Source organism: Setaria italica, chromosome II (assembly GCF_000263155.2).
Source record: "Setaria italica strain Yugu1 chromosome II, Setaria_italica_v2.0, whole genome shotgun sequence".
In the NCBI taxonomy this organism is placed as follows: domain Eukaryota; kingdom Viridiplantae; phylum Streptophyta; class Magnoliopsida; order Poales; family Poaceae; genus Setaria; species Setaria italica.
In genome coordinates, this window is record NC_028451.1 from 3315714 (window position 1) to 3328282 (window position 12569).

At 49.3% G+C, this 12569-nt stretch overlaps 3 protein-coding genes across 3 annotated transcripts; 2 read left to right on the forward strand and 1 right to left on the reverse strand.

Annotated features, from left to right (window-relative positions):
• Positions 1–271: 271 nt before the first annotated feature.
• On the forward strand, positions 272–5557 carry LOC111256280. The gene is made up of 3 exons (XM_022824052.1): positions 272–485; positions 4376–4931; positions 4995–5557. The coding sequence occupies exons 1-3, from the start codon at positions 272–274 to the stop codon at positions 5395–5397; spliced, it is 1173 nt and encodes a 390-aa protein (XP_022679787.1). The 3' UTR covers positions 5398–5557.
• Positions 5558–9302: 3745 nt separating this feature from the next.
• Positions 9303–10526, reverse strand: LOC101785298 (probable carboxylesterase 15). The gene has a single exon (XM_004955465.2). It carries the CDS (start codon positions 10436–10438, stop codon positions 9416–9418), a length of 1023 nt encoding a protein of 340 aa, XP_004955522.1. The 5' UTR covers positions 10439–10526; the 3' UTR covers positions 9303–9415.
• Positions 10527–10754: 228 nt separating this feature from the next.
• Positions 10755–12216, forward strand: LOC101784910 (probable carboxylesterase 15). Its single transcript, XM_004955464.2, has 2 exons — positions 10755–10911; positions 11001–12216. Exon 2 carries the CDS (start codon positions 11112–11114, stop codon positions 12105–12107), a length of 996 nt encoding a protein of 331 aa, XP_004955521.1. The 5' UTR covers positions 10755–10911; positions 11001–11111; the 3' UTR covers positions 12108–12216.
• The last annotated feature ends 353 nt before the right edge of the window (positions 12217–12569 follow it).

A 12569-nucleotide genomic window follows, 5' to 3' on the forward strand; every position in this document is an offset into this window, starting at 1 on the left:
CTCCCACCTCCCTCCCCTGCTCACACGCGCTGCCCCTCCTTCCCATCCTCACGCGCAGGCAGCCGTATCGAACTGGCGTCAGTTTAGAATTAAGCAGAGATTGCATGATGCTAGTAAGCAGTCATCCCATATGATTAGTTCCTTTGTGTGCTTGTACCAACAACTTGCTCTAATCTTGACATATGGGAATTAAATCAGCTGGCCCATGGCTGGAGGGAATTCCTACGATGCACTGGAGCAATGCTCCTCTATGATTACATGCGATGCCCATATGGCGTTCTCATTCGACAAGAGCTTGAGAGAGAAGATATGGCTCATGAACTCACTCCTGCTCACCAGTGCCGTCCTGGCTGGAGTCATAGTCGGGATAGGCATCTACGGCCAGCGCTACCGCCACCACCGCTTCACCAGGTTTATCTTCCTCGGAGCCACGACCCTGTTCTTGCCTGTCGTCTCAACTGTTGTCTCCATGGGCGCCGGGAACAGTAACCACAGCATACTCGGGCGTGGCATTCGGTTGATTGCAGAGTGCCAACCAGAAACACACGCGGTCCTGGTTGTAATAGGGGCATCCCTTGTTCAGATCATCATGATCAATACCAGTGCAGTAGTTGCTGTCGATGATAGAGAAGGTGGAAACGTAGGTCCTCCATTTGAGCTGCTTGTTCAGAGTGTCTGGACCTTTTACCTTGGTATCAGCAATCTCATTCGCATCACTGACGGATTATTTGACACCGAGGATCTAATTATTCTTGCCCTTGAAGCCACACCTTTTGCTCTCACGTGTGCCAAAATGGTATTGAAATATTGTGCATATGAAAAGGCGCGACAATCCTTTGCTCTCGGACGCAATCCCCATCTTATATTTGGATACATGAAGCAACAATCGTTACAAGAAACAAGTCAGGATGGTGAACCAATGGTAGCTGAGGATGCACCTCCCCCGCTGCTGGTTATGGGAGAAGAGAAAAGACACGTGGAGAAGCAGCCTCTTGGGTATGTGTTCAAGGATGACTCATGGACAACTTCGCATAACAATGGCCTGGTGACTATTGATAGAGTTTGGAGGATGGATAACGTGCTTCCAACATCAACACTGAAACCACAAAAAGACTTATGCTTGTCATTTGCATTGTTCAAGTTGTTGCGGTGCCGATTTGCAAGGTACAAGGTCAGAACTGCTGCCTCCAAGGGCACCTTGTCACACCCGGTTTGGATAAAACCGAATGCATCGCATATGTGTGCCAGGATCCGTTCTCACACATATATTGATGTCATCAGTGAATACATCAAAGACAGTGCTAAAAAACGTACATAAACCAGTAGGAACTTTATTACACTCAGCGTGATAGACACGAAGGTCTTTAATCGTTCACCGATAACTTAACACGCACGCACACACAGCGTAGCTTCTCCACAGGCTTGACTGGTGGACTGCCTGCCTAGAACTCCTCGAAGTCGTCGAAGAACCCCCGTCGTCACAAGCTTCTGAACAGCGTTTGGGCAAGGGTGAGTACACTTATGGTTGGTACTCAGCAGGTGGGGGAAACATGCAAGGCTCACAAGGAATGGCTCAAGGCTTTAAGCGGTTAGCGTTTTAATTGGTCAAATTTTTATTAGCAGCACCTAATTACTAGATGTAAATTTATACCAACCCAATTAAGCATATAACATTAACATAACCCAAAGGTAAAGGTAACACAGATTAATCTCATCTTTAAGTTCAATTATCATGTGAGGGTCCAAGCCGCTCTTAACCGTGAGCACGGCTGATATATCAGTTTTCACTCTGCAGAGGTTGTACACTTTACCCACAACTCGTGGTCCCCCGTGTCGCCCGGGTTTGCAAAGCCCTTAAACACTTCCTTTGGTGAGTGGCTGGGGGGTCCACTACGAAGCCTTTACAAAGACACGCAGATAACTGGTAGCCCGCTAGAGTTTCAGTAGCGATGCGGACCACAACCCGTTAATGAGACAGCACCTTAGCGAAGGCTACTGCTCCGGATCGTGCACTCAACACCTTCCCCCTCCTTGCCCTTTCGGTAAAGCCACCAGCTAACTACATGGCTAATTATTCGGCTAAGATCAGAGCCATATGATGTTGTGGTTGTACTATTTTCTTGGATGGTTCTCCATGTTCCGATTAAAATAAATGTTCTTGCAATTAAACATACATAGCAACATAAATAAAGCATGATTAACATGTTTCATGATTAACACATTACCAACCCAATTTAAGCGACTAGCAAGTCTACCCAATATGATTAAACAGGTTTGCAAGGAATAAGGATTAAAACTAGGTAAGTCCTTAATAGGCATTCCCATCAAATTTATGCACATACAAGAAATAAGTAAAGTGCTTAATCATGATATTATTGGGACAAAAAGAACATGCAGGGGGAGAAGGCCACTTGCCTTCCTTGGCAAACTGGGAGTACTCTTCTTCGAACGGTGGCTGCTCTTGGACTTGCTCCTCCGCGAACGTCACGTCGTCTACACGATCACACAAGGCAAACAAACAAAGAATGATTAAAACAGTACAACAAACATATGCAAAGGCTTACAACAAACTTTTAAATCTAACGTTCATGCAGAGACGATCGCGTGAGCGCGAGAATCGCTGAAATCGGATTTAAAACGAAGAAGATATGAGATAAACAAGTTTCAGGAGCTAAAACAGAATTAGAATTAACTATATACTTCAGGGGCTAGCAAGGAATTTTAGAAATATATACTGAACAGAACATGCAAAAATAGAGAAACATAGGGTTAGATCTACAAAATGACATGGCTCGGGTTAAAATAAAAGAATACAGGAACTTCAGGGACTTCTCTAGAAAATTTACGAGACACAAGAATTAAGTAAAAGGAATAACAGAGAGTTCAGGGACTAGATCGCAAAAACTCCATCTTCTTCCTCCAACAGACAACCAAGCACACAGGGGCATGGCCGACGGGGAGGGGGTCTCGCCGGTGTGGGCGGAGGCCTCGCCGGCGGCGAGCTCGCCGGCGCGCGGGCGGCGGTGCCTCGGTGGGGGAGAGGAGGGAGAGAGGGAAAGGAAGGGGAGGGCCTCACCGGAGAAGAACAGAAGCTTCGCCGGCGACAGTACGGGCGACGGCGTGGCTTGGGCGGCGGCGCGACGGTGTGAGAGAGTGGCGGGTGAGTAGCAAAACGGAAAGGGAAACTCCGGGCGAGGTCGATGGCGACCTTTATAGGCCCCGGGGAGGAGCGGAGGGGGCTCCCGGGAGAGATCGAAGGTCAGCCGGCTATTAATGGCCTTCAAGCTTGTGCGGCCGTTTCCGGGGAGAGGAAAGGATGGGGCGACGATTTGAGGTCGGGACTGGGGGAGGGGAGACGTCGCGAGGTCGTGGAGGGGCTCGGGAGGCCAAGGGACACCGGGAGGCGAGGGCCCCCGGCCGGCGGTGCATAGGGGCGCACGGTGGCGCTTCAGGTGCGGGAGGTGGAAGAAGCAGGCCGGCTGGGCCGATTTGGGCCGGTCGGTGGGGAAGAAAGGAGAGGGAGGTGGCAGCCCAAAGAGAAAAGAGAAGCTGGGCCGGCGCAAGAAAAAGAGGGGGGAAAAGGAGAGGGGAGGTGGCGGCCCAAGAGGAAAAAGGAGAGTTGGGCCTGCGTAGGGAGAAAAGAGGGGGAGAAAAGGAAAATGGGCCGGCTGGTGGAAAGGGCCCATTCGGTTGGGAGGGGGAAAGGGAAAAAAATGCTTGTGGGCTGAAAGAGAGAGAAGATATTTCGGCCCAAGGAGAGGAAACAGAGGTGGAGGATTTTGAGAATTTAAAATAGAGTTGAAGTTTTCAAATCCAATTCAAATTCAAAAGCAAGCATTCAAACAAAAGCCAAAATAAAAGAGAAAAGAAAAACTCTACCAAGCACTTATTGCTTCTAAAATTATTTCAAGTGCTCTTTAATTATTTAAAGACTGTAATTTAATTAAAGTAATTTATTTAATCCTTAGAGCACGAAAAACTAGACCGAGTTGCTTACATTATTTTCATGATGGAATTTTAGGTGTTACACACCTTCATTTTTTTCTGGAGCTTATTGCTGAAGGATGGCGAACATGATAGGGTCTGTTTGGTCATTTCGGATGAGCTTTCTTTCCTTCGTGATTATTATTATTCATCCCTCCCGACCTCCTATTCCAAGTATTGGTTGCCCGTTGCCGGTATCTTGATCTCACTACTGAGCATAGCTTACTGTTGTGCATTGATGATCACAATAACGTTTTTGGTAGTCCTGCAGTATGATGAATCCCTACCTCAGATTAGTTGCACTGTTTTTTGCATTCGAGAACAACTGATGAGCAACACCAAGTATAAAGATTATGGGAACTGGTGCCAGTAATTTTGCTTTCGGTGTTAGTGATGATGTCTGAGGTGACGGACATAGCTACCTACATCTACTCCAACTGGACTAAAGTTGCCGTCACCTGCCACCTTGTAAACCATGCCTCTTCGCAGCATTCACTTCTCAAGAAGAAATGGATTGGCCTTCTGCTGCGTTGTCGATGCAAGCTGATGAAGCATTGGGATGAGAAAATAGGTCAGTGCACTATGCTGGAGATTCGCCCGAGCACAACCCTGCCTGTACTAATTCTCAGGCGTCTCCTCCACTTACCAGACCACAAGAGGAAGGTCAAGGTGCCTGCAGCAGTGAAGGTTTGCATCATGGAAGTTGTAAGAAGCACTAGAAATGGAGACCTTAGCAATGGCACAGCATCTCTCCGCCGCCGGGGCCAAGTTGGTGAAAGGCTCCTCTGGGCTTGCAACACCAAGAGTACGTCTTATACCATACTGACATGGCACATCGCCACATGCATCCTCGAGGTCAGGTACCCACACCGGCTTGATCAACGACAAGGTTCTTCTTCTCCAATTCCAAACACGGATTATAAGATCGTTGCCACTCACCTATCAAGGTACTGTGCTTACCTTGTGACATGGTGCCCTGAGTTACTCCCTGATGATGATGCATGGAGCAGGAGCCTGTACGAGGATGTCAAGAAGGATGTTGAGCGTGTACTTGCCGGCTGCACAGCAGGAGACTCACTGACGCCAGAAGCAAATTGCCAACAGCTGATCGAAGTGCTGAGTGCAGATGCGAAGCATGAAGTGCTCAAGGAAGGCGCTAGGCTTGGAAAGCAGTTGTTGGCGCTGGTGGTCGAAGGTGAGGACGATACGGCGGCGTGGAAGTTACTGGCTGAATTTTGGTCGGAGATGATCGTGTATGTCGCGCCATCCGACAACCTCAAAGGTCATTCGGAGGCCATCGCCAGGGGTGGCGAGCTGATAACTCTGCTCTGGGTGTTGCTCTTCCATGCTGGGATCCTCAGTAGGCCAGGTGAGGACGACGGCGTTGCTCCTACTTCTGCTGTCGTGGTTTAGTAGAGTCTCCTATGTTTGGAACTACTGTTTCCTCCTTGTTTCGGATTCTTCATCGTGGTGCGTTGTCTGCAGTTGTTTGTGTATGTTGAGTTCATTTCTTATACCAGAATTTGTTAACTTGTGGCAGCATGTGACTCCATCTTGGTAATCAGATCATCAATTGTAACAAGTCTATTTAGAGGTCCTATAATATTGTTGAGACTCGATATTCAGATGTAATGTTAAATTATTTCTACGTATTGTATTGTGATCAATATATATATTTTAATTTGGTATTGTAATGAAGTGCTTGTATTCTATTACTAATTGGAGGCTCCTAAATCCTCGCGATGTGCTCTAGAAAAATAGATAAATCTTATAAATTCCCACAAAATTAAAATTAGAAATATCCAACCGTCAATCCAGTAGACTCTAATCATAATAGCCATTGGATCTATTATGTTTTCGAAAAACTTAATCACATCCCTCATTATAATAATGGCCTCATTATAATAATAGTATAAAGTAACTCCTAATTCTATATCGAAATTTCCCACCTCTAGCATAGGTGGGTAATTTATATGGTTGGCATCATAAGTACACATCCAGTTTGTAGCTGTGAATCCATTGAGCCGGTTATGATGCTGGAACACAACCAGTGGTGGAAGATGGAACAAATTTAGGAGTACGGAATAAATTTAAGGTCTGACGAAATCAAAAATTGAAAGTAACCAAAAAGATATCCTTTTCATTATAATAGCACGAAACAGTGAAGGGCGGAATAAATTGCCAGCTCGATGATCAAACATTTAGGAGATAATAGCTGCAGGTCAAGAGATGATCAAACATTTAGGAAACAACACATGAAATGCACAGCCACCGTTTGACCAAAACGAAAAGGAAATTAAAATGAATGCCTAATGATTTGATTTCAAATAAAAAATGCTAAAAATGAAAATTTGCAATCTGTACCTCTCAATTCAGCCTTGCCCTTGCCCTTGGACTCCATTTTAGCCTGTGCACTTCTGATTCCCTGCGTTGTACGCTGCTTCTTGTAACACCAATGGTGTTTACTATAAATTAAACCTTACTTAAGCACTAATGAGGAGAAATAAAAAGGAAAAGAGAAAAGAAAAGGAGAAATACAGAAAAGAAGACTTGGTCAAACAAGGTTGAATTAGAGAGTTGACTAAGTCAACCATGGTCAAATTAAGTCAAAAAGCTGAATTTGGATCAAATGTGACAAATGGAGTGGATTAAATTCAAATCCAGTTTGAATTTTTAAATTTAAACTTGATTTGGAAAGAGGAGTCAAATGTGGTCAAGTACCCATGTTTGAGTGCTGTTTCAAAAGGATTTTATATAACAACTTTGGAAAACATTCTACTAAGAGTTTGAGTATAATGTGTATAGAACACTTTGGACTTGATGTGGTTCACAGAAAATGGAATTTGGGTATTTTAATTGAAGCTCAAATTTGAACTTTGTGCTGTTTGGAGACTTAAGCAGATTCTCAGTTCAGTATCTGTAACTGAAACTCATACAGTTCATAATCAAATCTTCAAAACTCTTAATCTCTCAAACCGTGGATCCTTTGAACAAAGTTCATATCCATCATTTGTATACCTATGTTACATCTACATTTTTGTTTATTGGTGCTTGAAGAGATTGTGTTTGGTTTGGATGAATTTTGCTTAAGAAAGAAGGAATGTTTCTGTGTACCGAAGTCAAAACATATAGCAGTAAGGGTGCCTTTGGTTGGGCTTTCCAACCTACTTTTGCAAGTCAAAAGCTACCCAAAGGACCTAAAAGCCACATATGCTTTAGGTTAAAAGCTTCTTTTGCTCTAGGGTGTGTTTGATTGGGCTGTGACTTTTGGAAAAGCTCCTGTGAGCTGTGGGATGTAGAAAAGCAGTTGTGAGAAAGTAGATGTGGGAAAAACAGAATACTGTTTGGTTACAGCAACGGTGAATAATGTCCCTAAAGGTCTGAGGGTCTGTTTATATACAAATTGTTCGTAAAAAAATATTGTGTTCACTAATTCGCATGTAAATGAGTACCTTAGAAAGGAAAAAAAATATAATTAATATGTTCTTCATCCATCAAAGTAATTGGTCCACATAAATAGAACAATATTCATCAAAAGACTTATACAATGATATTATCCCTCAACATTACTGTCCTCTTGTCACACTAACCAAAGCATCAGCTATCTTAGTACGAATGGTATTAATGGTATCCTCATTCTCCACACGTTTCTCATCTTCGGATATGACCTTTCTCGTCTTCGGATATGACTATTTATTGATAAAATATTTTTTATTTCCATAACCATATCCATTAGTGGGTTCCACTTGTCATTCTCGGTGCCTATCGTTTCTTTTTTTCTTTTTGCCTCGACCGTGTCTTCTAGCATAGGACGAGCATCGTCACCCAAGCTCAGTCCCAGGATGGAGAGGAGCTCGAGCTTGCCTGGGCCATAGCCGCCCAATGCGAGCTTTGCCTGCGCCATGGCTGCCCAGCTCGAGCTTGCCAACGCCATGGCCGCCCAGCTTGAAGACGAAGTACACCACCTTGGTGCGCAGTAGGAAGTTGCGCTCGATGGTGAAGACGATGAGCGTGACGAGCCACTGGCTGAGGAGGTGGCCGGAGAAGATGGTGGTGACCATGACACAACACTTTCAGATCTCCAGCTCCAAGAGGATGCGCCCTCTGCAGGGGCCGCACGACGACGCTGACAATGAGCAGCGCGAGGACGAGGACGAGCACGGAGAGCTCGAGGCTGAGGCGCGCCTGGCGGTGGCACCGTGCCGCAAAGGCGGTGTCCGGGAGCCATCCCTGTTGCGGAAGAGGTCCTCCTCGTGGTCGGCAATCCATCCGAGCTACAATCCATCGTCGGCAATGCATCATTAAGAAAAATAGTATCTGGAAAAGATATGGGTAGTTTATTGTCAGTGCAGAAGATCTGAGCTACAAGGTTTAGAGGAAGGCAGGTCCCGTAATGCCGCTGTCGTAGATAGGTCTATTTTACATCGCTATTGGCTTGTTCATGGTTATTGAGGTTATTGCTGGGTTACAATCTATGGTTCTGGTTTTTGTCGGACCAGCTACAGTAAGATCGCATCGAGTTATGTCAGTGTACCTATCATAAGATCCAGTAAAATTCACTTGAAAATTACACGCAAATCGGCAAATGTTCTGTATTTTGTCAAAGAAGAAAAAGGAAGTTGTGTTACGGGATAACGACTATAATCTTATTGGGGCAAGAAATTAGACATTCGGAATTTTTACCACATATTGTTTGCGCATTTCATTGCCAAAAAAAGGCATTGATCAGCCCCATCTAAACGTCTTAAATAAATGAATGCAACACATAGCGTTCATCTGATACTGTTGTAATATGTATCTGCCATCTTCTAAATCTCAACTGAAAACTTACATCCCTAGCCATTGCAATAGCAACTTGTCTCTATCATCCTCAGTCAATCAAGTAACAGACATCAGGAATGCACCACCACTCGCTGTCATCTCAGCCGTATGATTCTAAATTTCTAATTAATTACTCCCTCCGTCCTAAAAGACTATTCGTTTAGTCTTCAAAACTTATCCTACAAAGAGTGTTTATATAACTTTCATACCATCCAACAAAGATCTTCATAATACCTTCTGGCCCAGTGAACGAATCGATTAATTACCCCCATCATCGATGCCCGATCCAGACTCGCTAAATAAGGAAGGCTAATAGGTCCGACAATTACTGCAAGCGTGCATGCATAATTAATTATACTTGGCAATCCATCCGATTAAGAAGAGTTATTAGGGGTACTTTGAACTTCTAGTATTTCTACTATCGTGTCTAAAATTTTCTAAACGAACTGTCTATGTGGGACGGAGCGAGTAGGCGCCTCTAGTTGTTGAATTATATCTGTTTATGAAAAAAGACAATCACCCAGCATATAGTGCCTCCATTTATTTCTTACAGTGACAAATATTATTTGCATAACACAGCCTTTTAATTTTCTGATTCATTCACCAATTATTAACCACTGTGCACGAACCGCCTAATGACCCGGATCAGCTCGTCCGAGGCCTCCCCGCACGGCTCCGTGACGAAGAAGGCGTGCCCCTGCCCCTCGAACACGACGAGCTCGACCTCCTTGCCGGCCGCCCTCAGCCTCGCGACGTACTCCCCGACGCGGTCGTGGAGCACGTCCTGGTCGGGGTCGAGGACGAGCACCGGCGGGAAGTCGCCGCCGAGGTCGCCGAACGGGACGCTCCCCGGCGCGAGCGGGTTCGCGATCGGGTGGTCCTTGGTGGCGCCCGCCGGCAGCGCCAGGCGCCACAACTGGTCGAACAGCGCCATGCCCATGGGCTCGCCGGGCGGGGACGCCGCCTCGGACGGCATCAGCTCCTCGCCGCCGAAGTAGGGCCAGAGCATCACGCAGCCGGCGAGCCGGAGCGGGGTGAGTGGGAGCTCCCCGGACCCGTGGCGCACAGAGATGTGGTGCGCGATGTTGCCGCCGGCCGAGTCGCCGGTGACGAACACCCGGCGGAAGTCGGCCGACTCGACGAGCCACGGGTCGGCGCCGCCGCCGCCGGCGGCCTGGGAGCGGAGCCAGGAGAAGACGGACTCGGCGTCGTCGAGCGCGGCGGGGAGGCGGTGCTCTGGCGCGAGGCGGTAGTCGGCGGAGAGCACGACGGCGGGCAGCTCGGCGGCGAGGCGGAGCGCACCGGCGTGGAAGTTGATCACCTCGAAGCTGGCGACGCAGAAGCCGCCGCCGTGGAAGTACACGAGCACCGGCAGCTTCTTCTCCTCCACCCCGCCGCCAGCGCCGGCGGTGGAGAGCCGGTACATGCGGAGCCGGAGGCCGTGCGCGCCGTCGTAGACGACGTCCTTCCACTCCACGGGCAGGTCCGGCGGCGGCACGCCGCCAACGAGCGGGAACACCGAGTAGTCCGTGGACCGCCTCACCGTGCCGTCGCTGAGCAGCTGGACGAGGCCGAGGCAGTCCTCGACGACATGTGGCGCTGCCGCCGAGCATGCTGGAACGGCCGACGACATGACAAGTTGGCTACTGAACAGTGAACACAGGAGTGTGACCGAGCAAGTCACGAAGCTTTACGGCCGATAAATAGCCGGGCATGGTCGCAAGGATGCCCTGGCCTTTATTTCGTTGACTTGGACTGGACTACCGGACCCACCAGTAAGCGACACAGGCTAGTCAGAGAGCCGTGCGTCGATCAGCCGCCGTGGACTTCTCCTACCCGCGAAGTGAGATTTTCCACACGTGATAAGCACAATCCGTGCCACGGAGGATGACACGTCACTGTCTCCTCCGCGTGTCGAATGCTCGTCGGTCACTGCAACGAAGATAAGCTCAAAGCGTTCCCATCAGATCACGGCGGTTGGCAGTTGCTTGTCTGATCATGTGACCATGTCTAGTTCCAACCTCGCGCTCAATTCGGCTCACCATTTTCGGTTTGAAATCCAGCTAAAATCATCTTGCCGTCCGTAGCTCGACGAAGAAGAAGAAGGTTCGAATGGTTGCTCAGTTGTCACTCTGCTCGTACTTTTTGTGTTGAAGTCTGTGCCGAATGCCTTTAAGCTTTTTTGAAAAACGCAGGAAAGAAAGGGCCAATGTCGTGCGCTTGTTGGATTGAAAAGGAAGGCACATCGCGTTCGCATAGCAGCTAGAATCTAGACACTACGCTTTGGATTGCTGTCTCACATCAGCATGGAAGGCGACGCGCCGCCGCGCGTCGTCGAGGACTGCCGCGGCGCGCTCCGCGTGCTCAGCGACGGCACCGTCGTCCGGTCGACGCCGCCGATCGCCGGCGACACCGAGGGCGTCCGCGCCGACCCGTCCGTCGCGTGGAAGGACGCCGTCTACGACGCGGCACATGGCCTGGGCCTCCGCATCTACATGCCCGCCGTCGCGGCAGCCGCCGGCGGCCGGGACACGAAGCTCCCCGTCGTGGTCTACTTCCACGGCGGCGGCTTCTGCATCGGCTCCTACGCGTGGCCGATCTTCCACGCGGCGTGCAGCCGACTCGCCGCCGGTCTTTCCGCCGTCCTCGTCTCCGCCGACTACCGCCTCGCCCCCGAGCACCGCCTCCCCGCCGCCATCGACGACGCGGCCGCGGTCCTCCTCTGGCTCCGCGACAGCATCGCCGCCGGTGCCGACCCCTGGCTCGCCGCCCACGCCGACGCGGGCAGAGTCCTCGTCGCCGGCGAGTCGGCGGGCGGCGTCCTGGCGCACCACATGAACGTCCGCTTCTCCTCCGGCGCGCCGCTCCACCCCGTGCGGCTCCGCGGCTTCGTCCCGCTCATGCCGTTCTTCACCGGCGGCGGCGAGCCGACGCCCTCCGAGCTGGCATGCCCCGACAGCGCGTTCCTGAACCGCGACATGTCGGGGCGGTACGTCCGGCTGTCGCTCCCCGCCGGCGCCACAGCGGACCACCCGTTCCTGAACCCGTTCTCGCCGGACGCGGCGCCGGGGCTGGACCGAGTTGACGTGGGGCCGACACTGGTCGTCGTGGGCGGCGACGACATGCTGCGGGACAGGAACGTGGAGTACGTGCGGAGGATGGAGGAGATGGGGAAGCCGGTGGAGGCCGTCGTGTTCCCGGGGCAGGGGCACGCCTTCTTCTCGCTCCGGCCGTGGAGCGAGCCGGTGGAGGAGATGATCCGGGTTGTGAAGCGGTTCATGGACAAGGTCTGCTCAGGCTGAGCTGAGCGGTTACTGTAGATGCACCGAACTGCTACTCTGTGTTCTGATTTTTCACTGCAAGCTGCATAAAATAAAGGGAGACTAAATTTTAAGTCTCCATTACTGGATATTTACTATGTTTTCTTCATTTTGCCCTTCAATCAAAATCTATCAATACGTATGGCGCCGAAGTGGTGGATAGTGTGTGTGACCCATAAAAACTTAGCTTCAAATTCGGCCGGGCTTCATGTTGCCGCCATCGTGGGGTATGGGTCTGATTTCTACGCATACTGGGCTGGGCCAACATTTGGTGACAGGTGCTTTTTTTTGACCCAACAGAAGTCCCACCAACCTCAAAAATTTAGTAATCCTCTAAAATAGTATTGAAAAACACTCACGAAAACACACGGCTTGCCCACTTGGACCAGTTCCCATCTAGGGTACCGTGTTATACTTTTCGAAGAAAGAAATTACTTGACAGAT

Bases quoted from the DNA above. Each gene is read 5' to 3' on its own strand.
- LOC111256280 (XM_022824052.1), top strand. From the start codon at position 272: ATGGCGTTCTCATTCGACAAGAGCTTGAGAGAGAAGATATGGCTCATG. The intron at 486-4,375 runs GTAACCACAGCA...TTTCGGTGTTAG, and splicing joins CTCCATGGGCGCCGGGAACA to TGATGATGTCTGAGGTGACG. The intron at 4,932-4,994 runs GTACTGTGCTTA...TGCATGGAGCAG, and splicing joins GTTGCCACTCACCTATCAAG to GAGCCTGTACGAGGATGTCA.
- LOC101785298 (XM_004955465.2), bottom strand. From the start codon at position 10,438: ATGTCGTCGGCCGTTCCAGCATGCTCGGCGGCAGCGCCACATGTCGTC.
- LOC101784910 (XM_004955464.2), top strand. From the start codon at position 11,112: ATGGAAGGCGACGCGCCGCCGCGCGTCGTCGAGGACTGCCGCGGCGCG.